The sequence below is a fragment of the Hippoglossus hippoglossus genome, chromosome 22 (assembly GCF_009819705.1).
Source record: "Hippoglossus hippoglossus isolate fHipHip1 chromosome 22, fHipHip1.pri, whole genome shotgun sequence".
Lineage (NCBI taxonomy): Eukaryota > Metazoa > Chordata > Actinopteri > Pleuronectiformes > Pleuronectidae > Hippoglossus > Hippoglossus hippoglossus.
In genome coordinates, this window is record NC_047172.1 from 8,240,885 (window position 1) to 8,268,854 (window position 27,970).

General features: G+C 39.7%; 1 protein-coding gene across 3 annotated transcripts; it reads right to left on the reverse strand.

Moving 5' to 3' along the window:
• Window positions 1-679: 679 nt before the first annotated feature.
• Window positions 680-27,918, reverse strand: uggt1 (UDP-glucose glycoprotein glucosyltransferase 1). 3 transcript variants are annotated; one of them, XM_034575771.1, is made up of 41 exons: window positions 27,819-27,918; window positions 25,842-25,974; window positions 25,444-25,523; window positions 25,035-25,165; window positions 24,314-24,426; window positions 24,042-24,216; window positions 22,358-22,454; window positions 22,167-22,245; window positions 21,815-21,915; window positions 18,648-18,747; window positions 18,478-18,538; window positions 16,584-16,675; window positions 15,687-15,837; window positions 15,195-15,314; window positions 15,013-15,098; window positions 14,477-14,612; window positions 14,231-14,362; window positions 13,240-13,404; window positions 12,025-12,145; window positions 11,253-11,351; window positions 11,029-11,052; window positions 10,438-10,532; window positions 9,872-10,078; window positions 9,626-9,757; window positions 9,401-9,531; window positions 9,190-9,285; window positions 8,804-8,906; window positions 8,617-8,696; window positions 7,710-7,899; window positions 7,011-7,169; window positions 6,736-6,821; window positions 6,484-6,568; window positions 5,519-5,607; window positions 5,249-5,353; window positions 5,047-5,131; window positions 4,430-4,612; window positions 3,737-3,897; window positions 3,460-3,574; window positions 2,900-3,016; window positions 1,991-2,135; window positions 680-1,802 (listed from the first exon to the last, which is right to left on the reverse strand). In XM_034575771.1, exons 1-41 carry the CDS (start codon window positions 27,847-27,849, stop codon window positions 1,783-1,785), a joined length of 4,611 nt encoding a protein of 1,536 aa, XP_034431662.1. In that variant the 5' UTR covers window positions 27,850-27,918; the 3' UTR covers window positions 680-1,782. The 3 variants fall into 3 exon arrangements, with proteins under 3 accessions (XP_034431662.1, XP_034431661.1, XP_034431663.1); XM_034575770.1 differs by having other exon boundaries at window positions 25,842-25,980; window positions 27,819-27,894; XM_034575772.1 differs by lacking the exon at window positions 11,029-11,052 and having other exon boundaries at window positions 696-1,802; window positions 25,842-25,980; window positions 27,819-27,887.
• Between the last annotated feature and the right edge of the window lie 52 nt (window positions 27,919-27,970).

A 27,970-nucleotide genomic window follows, 5' to 3' on the forward strand; every position in this document is an offset into this window, starting at 1 on the left:
TCAAATGGATCACAATAAAAGTCTGAAACCTTGACGCTGGCAGGTTCTTGTGAGCCGAGGTCTGTTTTTCATTTCAACGATCTACCTTTTAACCAACAATGTAATGTTTTTATCCTTCATGTTTTAGCAAATCATTCTAACTTTCTTTCCATCAAATGAAGCTAATTATTTCATTTTGTTTACTGCTTTTAGCAAACTTCTTTCTATACATTACATTTAGCAAACAATTTTATTTGTCTACTTTTTCATTTAGCTGATTATATATATTTATATCAATTCCATTTTTGACTATCAGTTTTCTCTGGTATTTTAACAAACTCATCTTTTTATCCAGCTAATGTAATTGTTTATTCCTGGCCTATGTATTATTTACTTTTAGTACTACAAGTGTACTTTAAGTTACCATTGTCATCATTCGCCAACTATTTAATCTAGTAATCTATTGTCACAATCCCTGAACTTTAGCTTTGACTTTCAGCCGATAACTTCTCTGCCTACTGACGACAAAGTTGAATTAAATATTAAAAGATGGTTCAGGTGTGGTAGTTGAACTCTAACTTCATTGTTTGTCGTTAATCATTGTTTGCACTCTGACACTAGAAGGACTTTCTGTGATGTCAGCACCTCAGCTCGGTCATCAGAGAAGAACTCGGTAAAAACATTCACAAAACAGTGAAACTACACTGGACCAAGTCTTTATTTGGGACTTTTACTCAACAAAATGATCAAGCAGCCAAAACAGGATGAAATATCACCAAGAAACAGAGAATCAATTTTTTTTCGACCAAACTCAAAGATCACGGCTCCTCTGACAGAACCATAAACTCCACCCGATAACAAACGCTCCCTTTTCTTCTAAATGTTAGAACCCAATCATGCTTCCCTGAGATTTACAGAGACATTAATATTCCACGAGAAACTCCTCAATCATGTCTGCTGAGGATGTTGTTGACTTTCCTGCCAAACGAAACGATGACGAGGAAAGAAAGAAAACAAACAGCGTCACAGCTCATTTCTGAAATTACATTCAAAGTGATGTCGAGTTTCAGATTGACACCGAATATCCCCCAAAACTTCAGGTGAGTGGATCCACCTGCAAAACAAATTCTGGTGCCTGAAGGTCAGTCGATTGTTCTTTGATCATAAATCACTGCACAGAAACTTTCTTGTTTTGCATTATTTTGAATGTTGATTATGAAAAATCTCATCGTATTGATCTCATGTCTTACGGTCGGAAAACTATAAAATCATGATATTTTCCGGACCTTCGTAAGAACACTATAAGCTGAGTTATAAACTACCTGTACCATTTAAAAATCCAGAGGACGGCTCAACAACTGTGTTCTAACCCAGTGAGTGAGTGAGCAGAGATCCTTCCCACCACCAGATGTTGGGTTTGTCGGAAACTCAGAATTCACCGGCAGTGAGATTCAGCGTTCACGTCTTTTTTTGTGCTTCGACCACATTCACAATCCAAATCAGTGCAAACTTACAAACTGACGTCTACCACAGGGAAAAGAAGAAGGAAAAAAAAAGGATTCAAATTCACGACTCACATTCTCACCACTTGCATACTCGCATACAGAAACACCTCTGGAACCCGACCACTGAAAACCCCCTTCACACATGATCAAAAAAACAAAAAAACAAACAAACATTTTAACCGTCGAGCTCCGTTTGTGGTCAGAGTGTCCGCAGCCGGCCCGGCATGAGAGGAGCTTCTCTTCATGAAGCAGACTCTTTAAACAGAGTCCAGTTCACTGCCTCATCACAGCTGCATCCTCACAGCTCCGTGTGAGAGTCTGACAGGGAGACGACAAAGGAAAAGAAAAGAACTTTATTTATGCACTTTGCACACAAACACTGTTCTGTTAATTAAACCTGTGTGTGTGTGTGTGTGTGTGTGTGTGTGTGTGTGTGTGTGTGTGTGTGTGTGTGTGTGTGTGTGTGTGTGTGTGTGTGTGTGTGTGTGTGTGTGTGTGTTGTGTACCTGTGTCCTGCTGCTTTGCTCTCTGGTTTCCTCCCCCCTGGACTTTGGTCTGCAGACGTTTAATCTCTTGGTCGTAGTCGCTCCACTCGGCCACGATCCTCACCGCAGCCTGCAGCTTGGGCTCCTTGGTCCTGGGGTTGTTACACTGAAACCAGGAGGGAACAGATAAAACAATCAGCTGTGATGTTCCCAGGGAGTTGGAGAAGAATGGATCCATTCCAACAATCTTCATGCTCCTTTGTGTAATTCTGTCGACAGGTGATGAGAACAGGAAGCATCGTGTAGTCAAAGCTTCCACTTCCACTGATCTACAGCTCGTTTCCCACAAGAGAGCAGTTTTATAGACTCTTTAGACTGAGCTGCTGTCGATGGAGATAAATGTGCGTTTAGCATCTGTTTCAAGTATTTTATGCTGTATTTGTATTTATCTCGTGCTTGTGTGTGTGTGTTGACAGTTATATGATCCTGCAGTGACACGACTAAGTGGCAATAATTAGGAGACACGTTACTCCAGTACCAACAATTTAATTTTATTATATATATATTTTAATTTAGAAAGCATTGCAGATTTCAGGTTTTGGTTAAGGCAGGTAAAATAAGCTGTTATTATGAATTATATAAAAAATATATCTTACCTTGTTTTTAAGGTTTGTTGTTTTTAAATGTGATTCTCTTTATTATAATTAATCAAATATATAATAACCGTATTTTTTTCATAAAAGAAAATAAACATATGTTCATAGAATTGTTTTAAATCATAAACACATGTTTCTACAGTAAGACAATAATTCCCTAACCATTTGCTGCCCTCTAGTGGTTGTTCAGAGACATTACACTTGTGACAAATCTTGTTAACTTATTATTTTTGTGCGTTTCTTCGTGACACCGACACACACAAGCTTTTCTTACCAGGTCTATCGTCTTTGCGCTCTTCTTGGTGCTGTCGTCGCACCAGGTCTCACACCACAACCACTCCTGAGGGAGAGACTTGATAGGAACCTGGTGGATCATGTTGTTGGGCAGATCCTGAAAAAACAATCCACAGTCAGACCAGAGCCAGAGGCTGAGACTAAGATTTGTTTTACACAGAAGGTTTAACAGCTTTTTCAAACATCTCGTTCACCAGGATGTGAATCTGTAGCATTATAGTATATAAGCATGAGAAGAGGTGTCTGCTTTACTAACACTTCCCACTCAGCTTCGTCTCAATCTGCTGCCTTTATGTTTTTATCAGTTGTGTTGTTACAATCAGGGTTTGTGTTGAAGGACATCAGGGCTCTAGTGTTAGTAGGCAAACATTTGCGTACTTGCCGATGCCCGACCTGGAATTTTCAACAGTATCGGAGGCATTTCCTTAAGCTGGTATCAGAACATCTCTACATAAAAGACCTTTTGACTTCAGTGTAAGAACCAGATCCTCGCTGCACTTCCCACTGTGAAAAACACAGACAGCCAATGAGAAGACAGACCTGGTCCAGGTTGGAGAGGCTGTTGGGGTCTTGGCTGAGCCCCTGGTACTGTCCTCGGAGTCGATCTCCTGCTGCTATTTTCCTGAATTTCTTCAGGTCGACCACGTACAGGGCACTGCACGGGATAACAAACAGGGGACAAATCAAAGATGCATGAAAAATGGATAGAAAAAGATGCTCACAGTGTGGGTGTGAGGGTGGCAGACTTAAAGTGCTGTTAACACAGAGGCTGAGATGAGTGTTAAGATGTGTCTGAGCTCCCTCACTGTGTGCGTACCTGATGTGATATCTGCGGCCGGCGAGGTGACTCGCCCAGTAGCCCGACTTCCAGAAGCGGTAGCCGTCCATCTCTCTTCGGCTCTCGCAGAACGGGGTGTAACCGTACGGAGCTCCCTCCAGGTCGAAGTCACGCAGATCCTTCAGGTCCGTACGAACGATCTGCAGGAGAGGACGAGGCGTAAACAACACAGGAGGATACACAAGATAATACTTGTTCATTTATCGAATGTTGGTCTCTATAGTGACAAAATATTGATTATTACAAATCGCATGTCTTTAAATTACTAGTTTATGTGAAACTAAGTCCAAAAAGCGAAGGTATTTAAATCAAGCAGAGAATGTGAAGAAAATAAAGCAAATCTTCATATTTGATTTTAAAAAATTGATACCCGACACAAAAAATGATTGACAGATTATTAAAAATAGTTTCTTCTTTCTTTTCTAATGATTAATTATTTAAGAAGTAAATAAATTCTTACTGTCAGATTGTTCATATCAGAATTAGATCATTAAAACAAGTGAATAATAACGAAATTTATCATTACATGTAACAAAATTTGCTATAAAATGTCAAAACTTCAAAACTTTATAGAACAAGAAAAAAGTTTCTAAATCTATTCCTCTTTGAATCACCAGCTTATTGTCAATGTGAAAACTGTTAGAATATTTCAGCAGCAGTGTTTGTACGAGCCTGGTCAGCGTCCACAAACAGGATCTTGTCGACAGCGAGAGGAAACAACACGTCCAGGAACAGGATCTTGTAACCCCAGATGATCCGCTGCTTCTCCGTCTGTTGGTGTAACCAGCGCGGCCACTTGTACTGCACCAGCTCGTACTGGAAACCATATTCCTTTGCCATGTGGGGGATGAACTCCTGCGAGATGGTCACAATCAAAAACACGGCTGTCAGTGTGTTTGCTACACATGTACATGTTTTATGTATTTTTAGCCAATTAGAGCTTCCAGCGTTTTCACATCATGACAGTTTTTGTATTGAGCTCAAATTGTGACCATTCTCATACACTGGGCGTGTGCATGCCGTTGCAAACAGGAAGCAGATCGTCTACTTTGCAGGTTGTTGCTTAATTACAGAAACAACAATGAAAAGTAAGAGCCCCAGGATTTTGATTGTGGATATTTTCTTCTAGCCGAGCACAAAAATTCTCAGCTCTGCGGCACATTTCATCTTGATTTTCAGAAACAAGTGTTTGAAGAGAGAAAGCTGCCTCCATCACAAAAAGATCTACAAATCAATGATGAGGTGCCAGACGATTTTTAAAATAACAACCGTGGAAAAAAACGAAATACCTTGAAAGTCGGGGACAGGTAGTTCTTGAGGAACCAGAACTTGACGGGAGTTTTGGTGTTTTTCAGAACCGACAACATCATGATCCTGAAAAGTGAAAAGAAATAAAAGAACTAATGACAACAGAGCTTGGAAAACAAAACTGAAACAATCGATTGGGTCCATGTTGATGTGACAGTCGTCTTCTCTTTGTCCGACACTGACCTGAGGAACCTCTCGTACAGATGCCCCGAGGCCACAGAGAAGATGTTGATCACGTCGTCTTTCTCCACCTTTGGCTCCTCCATCTTTCCTCCACCTGTAAAACCTCTGAGAGACAAAAGACAAAAAAAAAAACAGGTTATTTGACAGTTTACACATTTCAAAATAAAAGGTAAAATCATCAGACATCTTTGACTTAAGAGAAATATACATTTTTGATTGTGTGAAGATACAAAACTATTTATTTTCGACCAATTCATGAATGAGTTGTACCTGGTCAGAGATTTCCAGAAGCCAGCGTCGTTCTCCTCGGTCCCGTCACTGAGCAGTTCCTCATTGAACTTGTCTGGTTTCTTCTGGACCTGATCGACAAGTATATTTCAAATTGATGAGTGAAACAACTAATAGAAAAACTTTTAGGAAAGTCATTCAGTTTATTTATAAGTCAACGATTTCTTTGTCACAGTTCTTTAACAGTGATTTCATATTGATATCATGAAGAAACAGGTTAACTTTGAGTAAACAAAGATGAAAAAATGTGCTTATTTTGTGTGATCTTTGTCATCGTAAACAGTTTATACAGATCCACCCACATGAATCTGTATCATACTAATAATTTATAAGAATGACATTTTAAAGTTCATTGAGTTTCTTAGCAATTCTTAGTGATAGTGTCAAAAATCCAAAGTTGTAAACAGCAACGTTAGAGGATATAATCATATAAATATTCTACACATATTAACAGAAAATTGAGGGACAGAAAAATAAGTAAAATCGTTTCCTGAAACCATGGAACTGGGACTTTGCGTCTATATTTAGACTCCTGCATTTATTTGTTCTTCATTTATTATTTAGCTCATTTTGAATAATATATTTCCTCGTTCACTAAATTTCCAAATGAGTCCGATTTGTTCCTCCATATACGACATAAAATATGCAAAACTAAAAAAGCAAAGAGGTGATACGTGACGTGTAATTTTACCCGTGTAATTTATGCACCTAGTGTATATGTTCTGCTGTTATGTAAAAGGCTCAACACACTGGAGTCTCTTCTACACATTAAAATTGATGAGCTTAGAAATTGCGGAGACTTAAAATGTCTTCACTGTCCTGGATTTTTAGTTTTATTTATTTGGGGATAAAAACGAAATCAGCTGAATGTGATGAAGGGCGTCTATAGGCCTCCTGTCACTCGCTGTGGTGCCAGACAGGCGTCATTTCATCAGAGGTGAACCGACCTTGACTTTAATGATCCTGCTCTTGAAGTTGTTCAGCACGACTATAATGTCGTCTGAGTCTGCCGGGGAGTCGGTGCCGTCGTGGCTGCAGCCCGAAGATGGAAAGGATAAGAAAAAAAAAATTACATTATAACAGAAGGTTTACAACTGATGTGTAAATCCAAGAGTGAGGCCACGAGCTGAATTTAAAAACTGATCGGACCAGTCTGAGACTCTTTCCGATACAATACAGACGATTCTCAGAGTGCTTACCTGTAAATCTTGTAGATTTCGTCAGAGCGTCCTTTCCTCATCTTCAGGATCCAGGCGCCCGGGTTGGCCTTGAGCTGAAAGTATCCCTACAGAGCAGAGCACAGGACGTTCAGTGTTTGTGAAGAAAGAAAAAAAAAAATAATACTGACAAATAATTAAGAATAAACTATTTAATATTATAGAAATCACTGAGAAACACTACAGCTTTACAAAATAATAAGTTGCCAACGTTTTTCTGCTCCGAGGTGTAAAAACAACTACAACTTGTAACTCACCAGGTTTGCCATGACAATTGTGTCCATGATGACGGGTTCAGAGGCGGTTCCCAGGGTGAACTGCAGCCCACGTGGCGGCTGACCTGAGCTGACGTCGAAACAATGGCCTTCCAACAGAAGATGCTCCAGCTCGTACTCTGCTGCGACAATATTCTCCACCTGTAGGACAAGTTAATGTCAATGGATTTACAGACAAACATGGACAAATGGTTCCTGAGTATACATGAAGTTGTCAAGACAAGAGAAAAAAAAAACTTCAGCAGATGCAGTTTTCTTTTATCACTTTGCATGTGATACTAAAGCTTTATGATTTCATAAAGTGGAAAAGAAAAAACTAAATAATAAAAATGGAAGAAATCTCAGAAGTATGATTAAACCTCAACAGAAGACGAAGCAGAGATAAGTAATAGAAAAAACTTTAAAAAATGATTACAGATAGAGTTTAATATCAGGATTATAATAACTAGGAACTGCACAAACCTTAAAAGATGAAATAATATGTTAAAGTAACATTTATTTAATCTTGTTTAATGCAAAGGAAAGCTGAAAAAAAGCCTCCAGTCAAGATGAAAAATGACTAAACCCTCCCCGTCTTCTTAAATAGTTTCCTGGTCTTTTAAACAAATAGATTAAAAATAAATCCAGTGAAACGACTTGGAAAGATAAAAACAGGTCCAGGTTTTTTGAACCTGCATCTACCTCCTCCAGGTAGATGTTGTCCAGGTCATATCGTGTGTGCACCGACTCGACCATCCAGCTCTCGGGAGTGTTGATGTTCAAGGTGAAGAGCGGAGACTGAGGCATGTCCAGGAACCGGGCCATGGGACCGGGAGAGTAACTGCTGTCGCTCTGAAACGTCACCTCCGGCTCCAACACGTAACGGTAGATACTGGAACCAAACACAAGCAAAACACTTAATACACAAAGAGAAACTACTTTTACCTTCAGTGCAGGTGCAGGAGTCTTTATGTCTTTTTCAGATCTTTCACTATATAACAACTTGTCATTATTATCACACTAATAAAAGTGCTATTGATAAACCGTCACAGCCGCTGAGTTTGTATTTCTATAAATCCACGTCCACGACCAACGGACAAACTTCATCCAACAAGAAAATAATAATAATATAAAACTCGAAAATATTAAAAAATTATATAAATGTTCCTAAACATCTTAATGTTATGTTTCCTGCTACAAGAGGAAACTAATCACCACAGTTTGATGTAAACAACATCTAATCTTATGGGAAAAAAATTAAAATGAGCTTCTAATGCTTCTATAATTAAATCATTAAAACTTAATTGCTAGTAGAGTCTTTGATATATTTAAAATCTAAAGTTCAGATAGATTTACAATAATAAAGAAATAAAAGTTAAATGTTAAAGGTTTTTCATAACAAAAATAACCTTAATTGTATTGTATTAATTGAGACTTAGTTTACAATAATGCTTAAAGATATGTTGTATTATAAGCTCTCGTAGGAGAGAGAAATAAAAAGAAATACACTTAATGACCAGTTTTAAATGACTTGAAAAACCAATGCCCTGGACATTTGGGGTGGGTGTCCTGGTGTAACAAGGATGTACGGTGATGTTTGCGTCCTCACCTCTTCAGCGGCATTTCCGACAGTTTGGATTGGCAGTTCATGAAAACCCGCAAGTTGACGTTGACCAGCTGCTTGAGAACCTGGAGGTGTCGAGGGGGAGGAAAATATGAGGACGAGGTCAGAGGAAGGACAAATACATCAGCTGGATTGATCAGGAGAAAATGGATAATTCACACATTCATCCTACCAGTAGGAGAGGAGCGAGCTTCTGTGCGTCCCTCGTTGCTGGATCCACGACGGCAACAACATCGAAGTACACGTCTCCCTCTTTAGGACGAATCTTCACAGCACTGCGGAAAAAAATCAGCATATAAATGATAGTCAAGTAAACACATTTATTTTTCACAACTTTTTCTCTCTGTCTGCAGAGGATACATTGACTTTAACGCTTCATTTAGTATTTCAAATCAATTTTAATGTGAAAATGGATTTCATATTTCTCTAAATATTCAAAAGAATAAAGAATACAGCGACATCACCCTGGAGGAAAACAGACTTTCCACTGCACAGACTCTCTGAGGAAATTTAAGAGGCCTGCTTGTGTAAAATTATGTGCAAGTTTTACAACTTTACCTGTAGCGGTCGTCAGCAAAGTCATACTCTACCCGGGCTTCTCCTTTGGGCTGAGAGGAGAGCAGAGCATCGACCTTCATCACGAGGTCGCTGGCCCTGAGAAGAAAACCTGTGTTAACTCACAACACTCAAGACAATCTGAAAATAATATATCATGAGGTTCCTGAAGGAGCCTGAGAGAATTTAAACTTGTGAAACTGAACTAAAATACCTGTCCTCCTCAATTCCAAACTGCTCGACTTTGCTTTTGATTCGCTCTCCGGACGTCTTCAGGATGATGCTCTCCAAAAGCAGGAAGTCATCCTGGTTGAACACCTCCTCTTCCTCCAGCGGACCAATGATCTGTAAATATGAAACATAGGTATTATTCATAAAAAATAATATTTATTTGTGCATGATTTCTTCCTGTTTTAATGCAGGTTTAAAGTTTCCTCACTCTTCCGTTGCTGATGACTGCTCTCTGTCCCTTCTTCAGTTTGAGCACATCTCGACAGTAAGCAGCGTGGGACAGCAGGAAGTCGAATTTGTCGTTGTCATACGCACTCTTGAACAACGACACATCCATACCCTGAAGGACAAACAGTTAACTTTTAGGGAGTTGATCAAATGGAAAGTCACAAGGATTAAAAAAAGGAAGGAAACATAATAATTGTGAATCATGATCCAGTGAATCTCCCCTCACCCCGACAGCGAATTCTCCGATGTCTACGCCCGTCTGCAGGGCGGTGGCCGTCTCTTCTTTGGCCATCTTGGTGATGAAGTTCTTGGCGTTGTTGGCAGATTGTGTCTGCATGGCTGCCCAGATCGCTCGGGCCACGTGGCTCGTCTCGGCTGACACAGCCACCGATGGGTTGTTGATCATCCCCAGTCGGACGTTGTTGCTGGTTTTCTGTTATGCAGCAGGTGAGAAGGTAAAAATAACACAACAAATAATCTTACATAATTCATAAGGGACAAAGGGAAAAGTAAATTAAGCTTTAATCATGTTAGTTTTTTACTTATAGATGTTATATGGTCATGATAACTGGTATCATTCAGTTTTAAGAGGGTAAGACTGATGATGAAGAAATATTCATATACAAATATTTCTGGATTGATTTTAACCATATATCACAATTTATACCACATTAAGTAAAATGTATGGTACGTCATTTATTTTTATTTTTAGCATTTAAAGAAAGTTTTCTCTGAATCAATTATTCGGGGATCAATGTTTTGAGGTCCAAAAGGATAGTTGTTTTATTGTACCATGTGTCTGATGGCATCGTAAAGGAGCTGTCGTCCCGAGGGTTTGTCAAAGTCTCCCACCACCCAGAAGGTCACAGGACGGATGTAGCCATCATCTGAAAACCAAAGAAGAGGAAGAGAGGTGGTCGTCAGGAGACGTTACTGAGGTGAGGCTGTGCGAGGGAAACGGAAATGAGCCACATCATCTTAAGGGAAAATAAGCTTGGAAACCAAATCTTGCTTCTCTTTCAGAACCTTTAAAGACAATTTAAAACATCCAGTCACACTTTTAGCATTTCGTTCTTCATGCAGCTACGAGAAGTGGCGCCTAATGAACTTGTCATGCTCTCCTTCAGAAAGATGTAAGAAACAGCGTTAGAACTCACTAAAGAGTTTTTTTTTTAGTAGTTATACTTCAGACCTTAATACACAATCACTGCATGCGTGAATTAGTCATTTATGTCCTCTGAGAAATACAACACAGATGGAGCAATGATGGTGGTGGATTCACAAACACATCTTAAACACTGCCAGCAATGTTTTTCACAGAAAACAGAAAAAAAAGAGCAAGTGAGGAGGAGAGGAAATAACACGGAGGAAAAGGGTGATTACCATGCCTGTTGGTGGAGGTCATCCCTGATGCAGGGACATTTATAAAACACATGAATAAGAAGAGGAGAAGGAGAGGACAGAAGGAGAATACATGAGGAAAGTTTGGGCTCAAACACGACAAAGTTATCTCCACTAGAAAACTCCACAAACATCCCCTTTCATTCAGCGTTTGTTTGTATGTGACAAGATATCACACAAGACAAGGCTCGTCTGCACACTCGTACCTTTCTTAGTCATGTAATTCAGGCTGTTGGCCACAGCGGTGCTCTTCTTTTTAACGTCCAGAGTCGAGAAACGGGCATAATCATCTACGAAGAAGTTATCTGCAACAAAAAGAAGAGGAGAAAATGGAGATTTAGCAAATGTGAATGATAAAAACTTCAGAGATGTATACCTGAATGTTCAGTAAGTACACAGAGCTACCATCTGTATCTGTAAATGACAGAAAAATGTCTATATTCATATGTGTAGTGGACACTGGCAGCGCCTACACGCAGTGGAAGAAGACTCGGATAAAGGTAAAGAATTCATTACCTAAAAAATTAGGTAAATACAGAAATCTTAAAAAAGCTTTGTGGACTTTTTCATACACTTCTGAGATTGTCCAAAACTTCAGATTGAAGTCTTCAAGGAGTAAGGCTTCAATGTTGGATCATTTGAAACAACACTTGTAACACATCAGGTTAGGCTTTCACCCCCATCCCTTTGTTTGATTGTCAGCAGGATTACACAAAAATGACTGAACAGATTTCCATGAAACTTAGTGGAAGGATGGGATATCAGCCAAGAAAGAACCCATTAAAATTTGGAGCAGAGCCGGGTGAGTGGGTGCAATTTGGTGCAGATCCAAGAACAAAATCTGGATCTAACAGATTTAGATGTGGTGTCATAAGGGGACGGTTGGCCCTTGGCGGAGTTGTGTGCTCTACAGATGCCTTTCTAGTTTGTTTTCAGATAACGTTTTCTTATTCCTCTACATCCCTACTGTGGACTTACTGGTATCAGAAAGGTCCAAGTGTGTCCTGCTGGTGGACAGCACTCTGGGGTTGATGCGGGGGACAACGTTGGCCTGGTTCATGATGTAGTCCACGACGTCGTGATCTGTGGCCAGTTCACCCTGCGATCCAAACAAACAGACTCATGAGGTTAAAAGACAAATTTACAGCGGACATTGTTATGTTACTGATGTTACTGCAGGAGGTCATTGTTCGCCGGCCTTTTCATCCCCACAGTCACAGCTAAGAAATCCCTTTCAAGATTTAATAGCTTTTCCACTGTGGTTACTGATGCTCGCGTATCGACTGAAAAGTTTTCCACCGACCAGTTTGGATTAAACATTAAAAGGTAGAAAACAAGAGTGATGACTAACACTGTGTTCAGCACCAACACTAGTATTAAAACCAAATTAAAAAAAACTGTCCGCGGTGCTTAAATGCCTTAGAACACCTTTGAAAGAACCAATTCAAAGAGTTGGCTCATTTGAGAGCTGGAACAACATTAAAACGGGGGAGAATGACAGATGGAGCCGCTCACAAAGATCCTGCCTGAAAGACAATCCATTTCATCACAACAATCCTTGACGGTGCACTCACAAAGAAACGCACCATTTGTTTCCAACAGAAATCACTTGAGTTTTTCTGCTATTTTTCTTTCAATTCTTTTGTTTTATTTAAATCGGAATTTGTAATTGAGCGAGGTAATTAAAAAACAACACAAATAAATACCCTGACTGGTTTTATCAGTGTCGGCAGAAACCACTGGTGAATGTGGGAGTTATCTGTTGAGATTAAGCATTTTTTTGTTGTTGTTAAAAATAAGCACAGTTAGAAAAGATCTTCAGTTACTTGAAGGATGATGAAGAAACAAGTTTTTCATAGACTTTATGTTCATATGAGCACATCGGGAATATCCAGAAAGAACTCAATGTATTACAGCGTTTATGCAAAGTGAATCAAACGCTCATCAAACACAAGTCTGCAGAGGCATTTATGCAATTAGTTATTTTTTGATTTTGACTCATCTGCAATAAAAATTGATTTTGCTTTGAAGAGAAATAAAACGACCATCAAATAAAAACATCTTTAATGACTATCTTTTTTTATTAAACCACAATAAAACAATACTGATCATAAAATCTGACTGTCTCACAGTGACTGTATATCAAAGTGTGTGGGTGTAAGTCTGTGTGTGTGCGTTTCTGTGCTGACTGACCAAGTAGACGGCTCTCTGGTAGAACGAGGTTGTCTCCAGGATCTTTTGCATGGTGACTGTCTCCATTTCGTCGGGGTCCAGCTGTTCACGCTGGTAAGGTACACCGTTGTACAAGACCACAGGCAACGGGCCCACTCCTGTCTGCTTGTAGTACGCCCTGCCGTCCTGATAGGAGACAATCAGAGGTATGAGTTTTAATTATGAGTCTTTTACCATCTCAAAAATACAGCTGAGGACATGTACTCTATAAACAGGACATAGAAAAGATAATCCAAACTACTGTAGGTTTGACATTTCAGTGGCAGAAAAATTACATTTGTAAAATGTTTTCACAGTGGTCATCTGAAATGGTTCTTCTTACATTGCATTTCATAGGATCATTATAAAATAAAAGAAGCTGCATTTTTCAATGAAACCACTAGAGCTTGACCGATGTGGATATTAGAGAGTAAAACATTTCGGATACCATTATATTGGCTGATGTTTATATTTTTAAAGAAATTTGGCAATGATTCCCAAGATGTTGTTATAAAAACCTTATTATAAAAGGACGATAATTGAGGCTCTGTACTTTAAAGTCTAACCATAAACTTTAATAACTATAAATGAAAAGAAAACATAAATACAAGTAAACATATAGATTTTTGATATAGAAAAAAAACACACGCAGATGTCAAAATGTCTGTAAGAGGCTCATATCAATCAATTTTCATGGCCCATCGGATAAATCAGTTGGGCTCAAGAAAATACATAAAACGTACTTGTTCACTGTTGCATATAATTTAATGTCTGTCTACATTTTAATCTCATTATTCATGACTTTAATTTTAAAAAGATCCATTTCAGAAAATACATTTATTCCCTTTCTTGTTGAGAGTTAGACGCCTGTTACTTTTGATAATGAAAATGCACCAATGTCAGCTTTGACTGATGATGCCCACAAAATGATTGTAGCATCCAGCACAGTGACGCCACATTAAACCCGACTCACCTTCCTGTTGCTGTCGTAGCTGGAGTCGGCTCCCAGGACGCTGCTGACCTCCACGTAGGGGAACTTCTTCTCCAGCACCTTCACCACGTCCCCGACACTCAGCTGTCCACCGATGGGCACGTGGTTAAACATCTGAAAGGAGGAAGACAAGAAGAGGGTATAATTGATTTGTTAAAAGAGGACAATAAAGGAAAACAACCGGATGCTTGTAATGCTCTAATCAAGGATGGTTAAAGGTCGACTCACCGAAATGACAGCTTCGAACGCGCTCTGACTATCCACTTCATCTTTTATGTAGTTGTACGCACGCACCAGCGCCACACCCGCATCCTGCATCCCGTCGATGTCATCTTCATCTGACACCACGAACACTAATCCGATCCTAAAACACAAGCAGAGAGCATATAAAACAACCTCTCACATGTATTGAACAGCTTAAATGCAGAGTGTGAGACGTCTGCTGCATCAGTATTCAAACAGCCCGACCACCCAAAGAGGCCTCATGCAGAGAAGTATCAAAGGTCTCTGAACCTGCCTGACAAACTCTGAAATTTAAATAGATTTTAACTTTTAACTACACATTCGCTTCCAGCAGACGGATGCTGCAGCTCCCATTCGATTTTTTTTTAGATTTTGATGTTTTTTCAGTAACTGTGGTGCAATAAAAATCATTATGTTGCCGTTTTATTGAAATATTCACCAGAAAATACATACAAAAATCCAATCCAAGCATAAAGAATGAGTTTTAATAAGTTCACTTCCTTGACGATGCAAGCACTAACCTAAGTGGTATGTTGTTCGCATAAAACATCTCTGCAACACTCAGCAGCTCAGCAGAATTCTCGTGGGTGGGTTCCAGAATAATCACCTGCAACACACACACACACACACACGCTGGTATATCTCTCAAAGATTTAGACCCGTTTTACTTCACAAAGGGCTGATTTATCAGGCGCGGACGTACCAGATTGTGAAAGTTCTTGCGGATCTGTCTGATGACTCCGGGAAAGGTGGGTCTGAGCAGCTCCTGAACGTTGTAGGGCCACGAGCTGTACCTGTGGTCGGTCTCCAGGTTGTTAATCCACTAAAAAGAGAGAAGAGGGACTTGAGGAGGGAATGGAAGCCTGAGCTCAAGAGCAGATCAGTGACAACAAGAGACTACTTTTGACAGCAGTGGGCTGGAAACAAAAAACTTCACTGTCTGTTTATCATTCTTGAATTTTTCTTCAATTAATCAATACATTTTTTGTTCCTTCCCAAGTTTCCTGGCCTCAAGTTCACATTCTGAAACACTGTTTGTCCAAAAAACTAAAGAATTAATTGTCTATTTGTCGATTGACTAATTTATGAATCAAAGTAATATCTAAAGGTCAGAAAAGGTCAGTTTTCTTTCAGCAGGACAGGAGGTTATGATCTGTAAGAGGAGGCTTCGATGGCTGAACACTTGATTTCTTACACTGATGGCCGGGTTACGGATGTCCACGGCGTAGTCCGAGTCGGACGGCTGAACGTTGAGCTTCAGGATGTCGTGGATGTAGATCGTCTCGATGTGCAGCGAGCGCAGACCCTCCATCACCCTTGCTTCACTGCGCAGCATCTCAAACACACTGCAGGTGAGAGCAGACAGAGGCCAGTCAGTGTTTGATTGTCTACAGTTGGTGTGAATAAGTGCACGAAACTACCAACACGACTGTTGAAAGCAGATTGTGTGCGACTGAACTGATTCCCATTTTTCATAAAAAACTAATTTAGGATTTTTAATATTAAAGAAACTGATGTAAATTGAAATACATACAAATCTGGTTTCAAATGAGATTATAGTGCCTGTAGTTAAAAATATTTCAGAGCTCAAACAATTAACCATGTAAAATATTAGTAAGTTAATGTAAAATTAATCAGCAACTTATTTAAATATTGATCAATCAATGGGATAATTTTCATTAGAGATTTATCTGCAGATTATTCAATCATATTGTCTATTAAATAATAATCAGCATAGTGAAAAACATTGATCACACAAGAACCCAAGGTCTCATTTCGTCTCACCAACACTCTACAAGCCAAAGATATTCAGTTTAATATAATATCAGCCTGTAAATTCATTGGACAATCAATTGTTCTATATTTTAGCTTGAAAACTGATTTGGGCATTTAATTGTTTACTAAAGGAGTTGCAAATGGATTTTCTATCTAATCATTGCAGCTCTAGACTGAATATAAACGTTTGATAACAAAGGTTGCAAAAGATTAGATTGACACAAATGTTTATCAGTGGTGAAAATAGAACAAATGAGATTTTTCACAGCTTAGTAACTGACTAATGATACAGTTTATTGTGTGTGTGTGTGTGTACCTGAAGATGTCTTGTGTGTCCAGATCGATGTGAAGCCCATTGATGAACAGAGCTGAATCCCCAGGCTGCAGGCCCAGAGTCCCTTTGAAAAACTTTGGAGACATCAACATATCCTGTTTACATCAAACCCTATAACTTTCCATTTAACTCCAGCTGAGCAAACCGTCACATTGTGTAGCACGTCACGTCAAAACTGACCATTGTGTCGTCAATTACGTTGTAAAACTTGAGGCAATATTCAGCAAAAAGCTGTATCGAGTTAAGTCGACATCTCCAAACAAGCACTGACAGCTCTGTCTAAAGCAAGTCTGTTTAGAGCAATCAAACCACACACTAAACACATCTAATTATTAGAGAAAGAGCGTGTGAACGAGTGTGTGTGTGTGTGTGTGTGTGTGTGTGTGTGTGTGTGTGTGTGTTCACGGCTGTGAGAGGCTGCGTGTGTGTGTGTGTCAGCAGAGGCAAAAGAAAAGCTGAAAGTCGTTCTGGCGCAGTCAAATCTCATTACAGAAAGACAAAGACATCAGATTAATCATACTCCAGACGCTGCAATTACAACAAGACATGATTAACACAAATATTGTTCATCCCACTTAAACAGCATGAGGATGTGAGTGTGTGTTTGTGTGTGTGGGAAACAGAGGGAAATGTCTGCGTGCAAGTGTCCAAACTACTTCAATCAATAATCCTTCCTCGCTGCAGGACTCAGTGCGCCTGCTGAATGAATCACCGATTCAGTAATTAGGACGTTTGCTGCTCACCCCCACCACCCACCCAAACTCCTGTCTGCGCACCAAGATAATGTGAGCACAGCTTGAGGAGAAAGGGGGAGGCGGGAGGCAGGAGAGAGAGAGAGAGAGAGAGAGAGAGAGAGAGAGAGAGAGAGAGGGGGAGGGGGAGGGAAACATTTGTGAAGAAAAAGGGGTGATTACCTATTCCATTAGCAGGGCAAACCCAAAGACATTGTCAGAAACTAAATGCTTTTCAAGTCCGACGTTGTTTACGATTTATCACGTAATAAAAAGGTGAGAGGAGCAAAACAAAAACAGGAAGGGCAGTTCTCATTTTGAGATATTTCCCCGTAGACGCAGGTTGAGGGGCCGAGGGAATGTGGTTGTGGCTGTGCGCAATAATGCGATCTGTTTTTCTTTATTTTTCTACCTTATTGGATCGGATAGGTAAACAGCTAAACCTAAATTATCCCTGACAACTCAACAACACAGTCAGCAGGAAGGTAAGAACAGTGGCATGCTGCAGAGGGAAAAGAGAGCGGAATGAGAGAGGAGGAAGACGCCGGGATGAAAGGAACATTTGAGCATTTTTAGACCAATGCGAATATTTAAATAAACATAAAAACACTCTGTTTTTGTAAATGATCTCCAACATTTGCACTCAAGCTCAATATTTAATTTTTGTCAACAAAACAAAAGCGACGAGGCAGTAACATGGTGTCCTGGTGATTTGATGGAATTAAGACACTAACGTCCGCTCTCTCCCTCCGTTATTTTCAGCTCTCTGCCATCATTATCGAATTAAAGAAGAAAATTCTCACGATAAAAACATGACAGTAATAGAAAAAAACAGTGGCTCAAAATAGTTACAATAAACAGCAATATTATATTAAAAAACGAATCACAGATAAAGCAAAAATAAGGCGAGCATGTATTAGACCCGACCAATTTGTGGGTTGGCCAATACAAGTCTTTTAGCTCTTATGTTTTTAGATAACAAAATATGCATTAATGTTTACATTTTACGTAAAAATATATTATAGTATATTTTCTTTAACAAGTTTTATAGATTTGGCTGTATTTGTGTTTTCTTTGTATTTATAGTTATTAATAATAAAGCTTTTGGAAAGTATATATATATTGACTGAAAAACAAACGCGTACCTTCTGATTCTCTCCAATCTCTTTACGGATCTCGGAGTTGACCACTGTTTTAGTGATGGACCTGTGAGGGGAAAAGGACAGACTGAATTTAAAAACTGCAGACTAATTAACATCTGTGTAAAACAAAACTTCAGATATCTTCAGACTTCTTGTGTGTTTCTCTTCTTTACCTGGCTTTGGTTGGGAAGTTCTGACTGAGGTCTCTCATAACACTGAGGGCCTCAACAGCAGGAGCAGCAAGAATACGAGCTGCTGTCTGGAAACTAAGATCTGTCAAAGAAATAGTGGGATGACGGGAGGGAGACAAAGAGGGAGAAGGATTAGGAAAGTGTGTTAATGTGCTAGCATGTGCCAAGCTGATGTGGGCATAAACTTAACTTTGGGTCAAATTTAACCCTTGACCTAATGAGCGCGGGGGGGGGGGGGGGGGGGGGGGGGGGGGGGGGGGGGGGGGGGACATGCACATATTTCATAGCAATTTGTCTAATAGTTAAGACATTTCAACAAAAGCACAGAAGTGAATCTGCTGGTGGCATTCGACAGGAAAAAGTCATGAGATCACCACAGTCATTAGGATTCGATGCACAGAATTTCACAGCAAGCCACCTGATGAGAAATTTCATGCTGGATAGTCTCCATCGACCGACACAGAGACATCGTCATCCCAAGAGCTGCACTGCTAGCGGGGTTAAAAAAGTAATCAGTTAAGCCAATTGATGTATTAATTAGGAAATAATTTCACGTTAACATGCTTGTCTTCACATCTAAGGAATTAATTAAATCCATCTTCAAGCATTGAAGCGTTTAAGGCAGGATTAAGAATATAGACTAGAATGTTGTTATATGTGACTTTATATGTGATAACATTGCATAAAAGATCTTGTATGGGAGCTTTTCTTTGCAAGGAAGGGGCGAGAAAAGTGTGGATTATTTCAGTGGGGATAATTTCAATGCAGCGAGCATCTTTGTAATGGTGTTGTAGCCTGTGTGATTATTAGCCCCTGGAGGTCTCCCTGTCTTTATAAACAGACTGAGATAATGAGCCCCAGTGGGGTAGAAGATAAAGACAGACGCCCACATGACAGTCTGACAGTCGAGCTTAGCCCCAATCTCTCATCCCCTCACATCCTTTATTTAACACAATCAAAGCCGCCTCATGCTTGCATCCTGGCCGCATCTAGTGAAAAGAAATAAGTCTCTGTGTGTGTGTGTTTTACAAAAACACATAATCTGAGCCTGAACTGCCGCCCAATCAGTGAGCTCATGTGTATTCGCTCGAGCAGACAGGTTTGGACGTCTCTTGTTCAGAATGATTTCCATACATCGTGAAGCAGCTCTGGCCCAATCAGGACCATTTATCAAAAACGGGGCAGATTTATCAGATTTAACAGATCTGACAGAGGAGTGCAGCTGAAAGACGGCTGCCTCTCATTTGGAGACATCTGCTGAATCCACTATTGCCACAGTACTTAACGAAGTGGACAGAGAAGAGCAAATGGCGGAACTTAGAAGGTTGTAGGTCTCGCCCATTATGTCCAGAGGCATTCTGGTCTGCGGCCCTTGATATCGCCACTTGGAAATCGAAAATGATCGCAGAGGCGAAAGAGCCAGGCAATATCAGGCTAATATAAACCAGGGGCGGTAACACAAAGTAGCTCAAGGTTTGTGTGACGCAAGCAAAACAGACAGATTTCAAAAAGTGAATACAAATGAGTCAGTGATTCATCGGATGATGCAACTCTGATCAATAGTGCGTTTTATGTTGCCGCAGAGAGTGCTCTGACATTATGACTCGTGTGTTAAGACGACACTGATCGATCGCAGTCATTGATTGCAGAACTAGACATAAAACATTTCACTAATGGAATGATCTCACTGTTGAACGCTGAATATTTGAGCCTGCAGGTGTAACATCTCTCTGAATGCATTTCTAGTTTCCTTTTATTTTCCATCATCACTGGATAAGGAAAATAAAGAAACTAATCAAACCACTAAATCAAAATCAAGGGGGATGCAGATTCTCCCACTGGAATAAGTCAATTTAAAAAGCTGAAGCTGTTAGTGTACCAAGTGTGACTTGGGGGGCTGATTACAAGAAAATGTTTTAATCTGTTTCAGCAAAACAGAAATCAGAGCTAAACACATACAGTAAAAGATCTGACGTTCTGTTTCACGTTGTTTTCACACATTTAGTTTGGTTGAATCGGTCAGGACCCCACACAAATATATGATTTTTCCATTTTACTTCTGCTCTGGTGCCAGTTCACACTGAGTTTTGACAAACAAACCAATAGCTATAATCATGCTGTTTTACAAAGTGACAACAAGTGGGAGCGTTATGCTGCTTCAACCCACATTGGAAAATCAAATTGTGTTGACTGGCAGGATATCAGCACTATTTAACTGAACATTGTGTTTATTTTGTTCCTCTCAGACTGAAACTGTGAGTGAATAGTGACAAACAAATAAAAGAAGTTATTATGTACCACAAAATAAATGTAGGAGAAAAGAAGCTCAATACAATTTTTGATCTTGAATTACTTGTAATAATGCTTTCTGTTCACGACCAGATAAATGCTCAAAACAAAATGTCTTCTAGGATAAAATATCGTTCTGCTTTAAAATGGACCAAGAGCCATCTTTCCAAGCTGTATTAGTTTGGTTGTTTCGTCCACACAAGAGTTTGAAGGACAGCTTTTGCAACAACTCTTCCAACAGGAAAGTGCACCTGAGTTCATTTGAACAGAACCAAACAAGGTAGGTGGGAAAGAACACGCTCACAATTAAATGTGAAATGCAGCTGAAGGAGATAATGTTTCTGCTCCTTTTCATTAGTTTGCTCAAGGACAGAAAAATCTTTGTGTCAAGAAACAAATGATCATTTTTTTTGGATGGGAACGAGAATATGGGATTTATGTCATTAGATAATTATCTTTTGTTAGGTGAAGCGGTGAAATTAATGGGCAGAGTGCTCGGTCTGAGTCCTGAGGGCATATTTACAGGATCATAAAATCAATTCCTCAGAATTTAAGTGACAGAAATAATGCCTGCAGGTGTTAACAGTGAGTTGAGGAAGTGTTTAGATTTGGTGCAGGATCCCTGGGCTTTGCAGTTTATTTTCGTTAACCTGTCATGGTCTTGGCTCTGCTAATTTTAAATATTTGTTTTGCTCTGCAGTCAACAGTCAATTAAGTAATTTGACAGAATGTAATATAAATATGCATCAACACACACTTCCTGTGTAGCTTGTTAGTGTAAAGAAATTCAATCATGTTACAGTTGGAAACAGAAAAACTGAAAATTTAAGACGGCGAATAAAATCTGGGCAGATATTTACCTTGCATTTGCCAGACTTTCAGCGGTGCCATTTCATTTGTGCTTTCGACTAAATGTTTCCTCAACTCCTTCAGCTGTTCTTTGAGCTCTGGGTAGACAGTCCTGTTGAGAAAAAGACAGAGGGATTTAAAGTGTGTCTGCTAAATGCCTAAGTAGCAAATTGCTAATTAAGAGAGAGTAGACGTCTTCAGAGACAGATTGATTTATTTTCGGGTTAGTTTATCAGAGATAGAAGGTTATAGTCAGTGCTTTGAGGGAAGAATAGAAAATCTTGGCCAGTTTGAGCGTGGTGCAGCTCCTGGAGCGAATCCAAGCTTTGAATTTTTATCATGGCCTGACACAGAAACACTCACTTGAGTTTGCCAAATAGGAAGCCCTGGACCTCGTCCACTGGATCATTCTCTCCCATCATTGTAGCGTTCAACCCCGTTCCTGCAAACACAATCAATTAACTCATTATTTAACATCAGGACTCCTCTGGGATTACACAATCATGGGCATCTGTGTGTCTATCAACAGCGTGTGTTCTTGTATGCGTGGGCACCTTGGACTTGTGTGTCGTCCTTTGCCTTGTACTCCTGGTTTTTGATTGCCAGCTCCACTCCGTACCCAGACAGATACACTTTCTTTCCACTGGGATTCTAGAGGCGAATGGAAAACATTGTAAAAAGATGAGAAGAAAACTGAACCCTTGCGCCGAACATAAGTGTGTTGTATCCTTGGATGCACCTTGGCACGCCACTTGAGGATGTATTCAGCGAGAGCTTAAATGCAAGTGTAAATGTATTCAAAGGGCACTGACAGGAGTTTAGTCAGTTTGACAGCAATCAGGCCGTCTACTTCATTTCTCTTCAGCTGCACTGATGGGAAATTGAACAATGTTTCTAATCCATATTCAACTAAGAAAGCAGAAAAAAAATGTTTGCCCATGTGGCTTGTAATATTTTTACATCTTTCTATTCATCTTCATCTCTGCAGTAAAAATGAATCTCACTTAGAACTGAAACAGCTACAAACACATATGGGTTCTGACTAAGCAAGCTTTCAAACACAGACAGCCAGCTGTTGTCCGCTAAGTGCCGAAGACACAGAGTGTCCCCGGATTGGACCTCGTGCTTAGAAGTAGAACAAAAACAGTGATAAATGTTACAGCCTCTCCTGTGTCCAGGACTTCGTGCTTCACAGACAGATGGTGGGAATAATGCAGCATAATTGCAGGGAAGAAAGAATTATAAATTGGATAAGCCGCAGAGTTTTCAAAATCATTATCTTGGCTCATGTTCACACAGAGATAAATACAGTATATATGTATGTGGGGGCTTCCCAATATCTCTATGCAATTATTTTGTGAACAAGTGTGTATCTCTACTGTAGTAAAGAGGGGTTGAGTGTCTCGAGACAGCAGTTGTAAAGTGAGAGGACCACATCTGTTTATTTTACATGACTTGGATTTCACCAGAGGACCCTATACAGCTACTTATAAGGATAAAATGTTTTCTAAAATGGTAAACATTGGATTTCTAATGTTTTTATAGTATAGCTTTGGGCATATTTAGGCTAATGTCACACTATAAGCCACAATTTCCAGGCCTAAATTGTAGGATCAATAACTTTATATCAATGTTTATAATTAATTGCATTTTAAATATAATGTACAGATGAAAGAAAAACAGCAGCAACTTCCAGTCTTAGAAATATAGTTTTTCCAATAGTCATACCTTATTGTGCTCATTCGCTGAATAATTTTCAATGTTTATTAATTTGCTGATTACTCTCTTCATTGATCAATTAATTGGCTGATATATAAAAATAAGATAAATAAAACTTGCTAAGTTTCTTGTTTTGTTTGGACAAATGTAGAAAAACTCTTAATATTCAGTTTTATGTCATAGAAGATGAAGAAAACCAGCAAAATATTCTGAAATTAATGAATTTCTGGCAATCAACTAATTAATTAATCTAGTAATAATCCCAACAGTAATCTCAGTCTATCTGGTATAATCTTATTATTTACTCTTGAAAGCATGCTACTTACACACACTCAGCAGATAAAGATATTGTGATGTATAATGTATACATTTGACAAAGTGTACTGTATATAGTGATATGTTATTAGCTGTTAAACAGCTTGTTAAATTATTTTGTCCTTATACAGGTGTGTCACTATGTGTTTTGTATTCATCTTTCATTCATCAAACTGATCGTGTTATTATGAATGTGACACTTACAGCCCGGTAATGGCGGAACACGTAAGTCACCAGCCCCTCTCTGACTTTGGATGATATGATTTGGTGAAGCATCTGGAAATGTGGTTCTCCCAACTCAGCATAGAGGATGACGACAGGACCATCTGGGTTTGATCCTGGGTATTTGTGGTCGCCCTTGAACAGGTATGGCTTTGGTCTGAAAGAGTGAGGAGATTGAAGTCTCTAATAATATCATATAATATATTTCACTGATTTATGACCATCAGATCTGCATCGTAAGAGTCTCTAATTACCGCTCGGATGCTGTTTTCAGAAGTTGTTCCAAGCTTTCAGTATCACACGTCTTCTCTCCATGGATGTTGAAAAAAGCTGAGCAGCCAGGCGGAGGAGGCTCATTGGACGCAATCTAACAATGTGAGGAACAGTGGGATCGTTCAACACATGCAAACACATTTACAGGAATATGACACCACTTCTCATGCATGTAATAGACTTGAACAACAAAATTAAAGGAGACATATTATCCTTTGTAAAAGCTCTGCAAATTTAAAAAGCCCAAAGTCAGTGGTAAAGGAAGCATCTCTCTCAGACAGAAAACTTTGCTCATGAAGCTTCTGAGGCACCTTGTCACTTGTAATGTAACATCACAATGTCCCACATTTGCATAATGTAACCCCAGTGGCTAGTCTGGTACGCCCTTTAACAAAGTCAGGTGAAGTGAGAGCAGAGGCCAATTCTTCCTGCATAAGCTGGAAGCAGGTAACCAATCACAACAGAGTGGGCCAGCTGACCAATCAGAGCAGACTGGGTTTTATGTGGAGGAGGGCCTTAAAAAGACGGGAGCGTTTTTAGACAGAAGCCAAAAAGAGGAGCTGCAGAAATGGACAGTATGAGGAGAGTGATGCAATTTCTGAAAATTAGAGCATGTAAACATAATAGCATAAGAGCAATAACCCAAATTAAAATGATGAGCCTGAATATGAGCATGTCTCCCTTAAGACATCGTCTTTGTACCTGTTGGAAGGAGTGTACTGTTGCAGAGTAGGCTCTCAGGGAGAGGGCAAACTTCAGCATGTTCATCTGGACGGAGCTTAGCAAGGCACTGGCTTTCTTCAAGATCAGGTCATAGTAGGCCTGATCTGTGTCTGTGTGAAGACACATGTCATGTGTTAATGCTCATATTTCATGAAGCTCCTGTTATTTTGACAACTTTTTAACACGGGCAGAGACACAAATAAACAGGAGAAAAATATAGTTTGCAGATCTCTTCTATCACTTTATTGCCTGCATAAGTGTTTGGACAAAACACTGACACCGCATTTGCTGCCAAGAGGTTTGCACACACATCACAAATTCCGCTGCTCACAGCACAGAGACTAAAAGTGAAAACTGGTCTAGAGAGGGTGAAGAAGTATTACTTTACCATCATGCTCTCCTTCTATGTTTTGATTGGCCTGAACAAAGTCCCAGAACTTGTCCTGGCTCTCCTCTGCCAGGAACTCGCTGAGGAAGAAGAGGATGAAGGTGGCAGTTTCATAAGATGTGCGTGTAAATACGACACACTTTATATGTACTGTACATAGTGTTAAATGCTACATTTGTGAATGAACAGCTCCAGTTAACAGTAAAGTATCTGAAGATTTTTCGTCATCGTGCTCGAGGACATATCAGAGACACAGAGGCTAAAACTGGTTTAGAGGACAGTCTCACCACCTGTCAGGACATTGATTGATCCATTATCTGCTTGAAAAGTTTAATGTCAGACGTAATGCATAATGTGATGTGGCTGCTACAGTACTGCTGAGCGGTGCAGTGTTGTACCTGGCCTCCAGGAGGAGAGGAGTATCAGCCCATTTGGTTGTGAGGGTGGTGGTGACAGCTTTGGAGTCTGTACCCCCCGACACTGCAGAGAGCAATGATGGCAGCAGGAACCACAGAAGCCACATCCTCAGGCCTGTGTCTGAAAAAACAGTAGTAGGACGCATTAGATGGGAGGGAGAAGCAAAGGGCACAAAGAAACAGCTCAGACCTGTTTATAAATGGCACCTAAAGCTACCGAGGTGAGACATGAACATAAGGTGTACCCTCAACACATTGAGGGAAGCAAGTCAGACAGCTGTTGTGTCTCGATACTGACAAATAAACCATTCAACTTTAAGCAGAATCAAATCATTATGATATGATCATGTTATCATTCTGCATATTACGGTTGGCTATAACAATAACTTGAGACAAGAAAGGTTATTAAAACTAAAAAAATTAGTGACTTAAGTTTTTGTTTTCAGCTAATGAAGTTTTGTACAGTGACATTATTTTCTATGTGATCTCGTCACATTTTCTCCATACAGCAATTCCCAAACACAGGAGGATCCTGTTAATATGCTAATCAACTCAAACACAGCTTTTAAGCCTGAAACAAGGAGCCAAATGTTCTCCTCTTGAAGTACGTCTCAAAGTGCTTCTTTATATATTTGTGTTTCCCATACATGAGTGACCTGCCACAATATCAACACTGACCAACACTTGATCAATTTCTGTTTTAACTGTTCCATCTGCATTCTATACATTGATTTGCTCATCCCTGCTGAAGTGCCTCAAACTTTTGTATGGTGCCTTATGTTGAAGTGAGTATTTCCCTGTAGACATTACTTTTTTATCATGTTGGTATAATCCGCAGACTTAATGTATTAACCTGTCACTGCTTATTTTCCCCCTGCAGTTAGTACCAAATTACATGGTGCTCTCCTTGCAGGTTTTTGTGAAAATAAAGTTTTACAACACATCAATTCAGTTTTGAGAAATTATAGGAGAGTAGGGTGCCTGTGAAATAAATTGCATATGTTTAAATGTACAAAACATTTTAAACCAATATGAGGGAATATCTTATTTTATACACATAAGACTAGATATTGGTCCAAGTTGAATGTGTGTATAGGTATATATGTCTCGTCTTAAAATGTTTTATTGTCATCATATGTTTCTTGAGGAAATGTTATGGACATAAACATATTGTAGGAAACAACCTATCCAAATTATAGGATCATCTGTCAACATAAAGCAATGCAGTTCAACAGCACCACAGACTTAGTACACAAATACTGCACAAATATCATTCATGGAGGTTATTGCAGGATTGCTGTTTGTCGTTAGTGTAGCTGATGAAGTTTGTCCCTCCACTTGTGCACTAATATCCCCTAATAAATAATCCTAAATCTGGGTAAAGTCTGTATTTTGATATAAGATGATAGATTTGATATAAGGCACATAGACTCAGACTGGTGAAGGTGGAAAATGCCTTTATAACGACACCACAGCCTCAGGGATTGTTTTATTACACCCCAGCAGGACATGAGGTTTTACACATGTGTAAACAAACAGTTGGATGTTTCCTGACCAATGGGAAACTTCAGCGTGTCTCCTCGGTCTGAACATCCGGACACTTTCACTGACACAGCTCTGGCTCTGACAGCATGAAGCTAAAGGCTAACTGCACAGCATGGCGGTGTTATATCAATCTGAACATATCTAAAGCATCTGTAATACTAACACACACGCAGCTCCTCGGCAGTTTGTTCACTCGAAGCTGTCAAGAATCAAAATTGACGCTGGTTTAAAAACCTGCTAAGCTAATGATTAGCTAGCTAACTCCTCTTTCACGAGCAGGAAACTGCCTGAGTTGACCCGCTTCTGGTGAATCCCCGGCGGCTCAGGACGAGTCTCTGCACAGGCTACAGAAGCAGGTGTTACACGGGGTCAGTTTCAGCGTCGCCACATGAGAAATGAACGATTTATTCTCACCGACGCCGGCTCCGCTGCTTCCTGCATCCATGTTCCGCTGGGAGTGGGTGGGTCCTGACAGCCGCCGTCTGAGGTGACCGCAGATGTCGCCTGTTCGCAATGACTGAAACTCCCCGAGCGTCAAAATTACAGTTAAACAAACAATGAAAAGT

What these genes read in the sequence shown, in the direction of transcription:
- uggt1 (XM_034575770.1), bottom strand. Translation starts at nt 27,849, where the DNA reads ATGGATGCAGGAAGCAGCGGAGCCGGCGTCG. An exon ending in ACCAGAGAGCCGTCTACTTG is followed by an intron (nt 12,146 to 13,239) that starts GTCAGTCAGCAC and finishes TTTGGATCGCAG; the next exon opens with GGTGAACTGGCCACAGATCA. An exon ending in AGCAAAGCAGCAGGACACAG is followed by an intron (nt 1,803 to 1,990) that starts GTACACAACACA and finishes TCTCCCTGTCAG; the next exon opens with ACTCTCACACGGAGCTGTGA.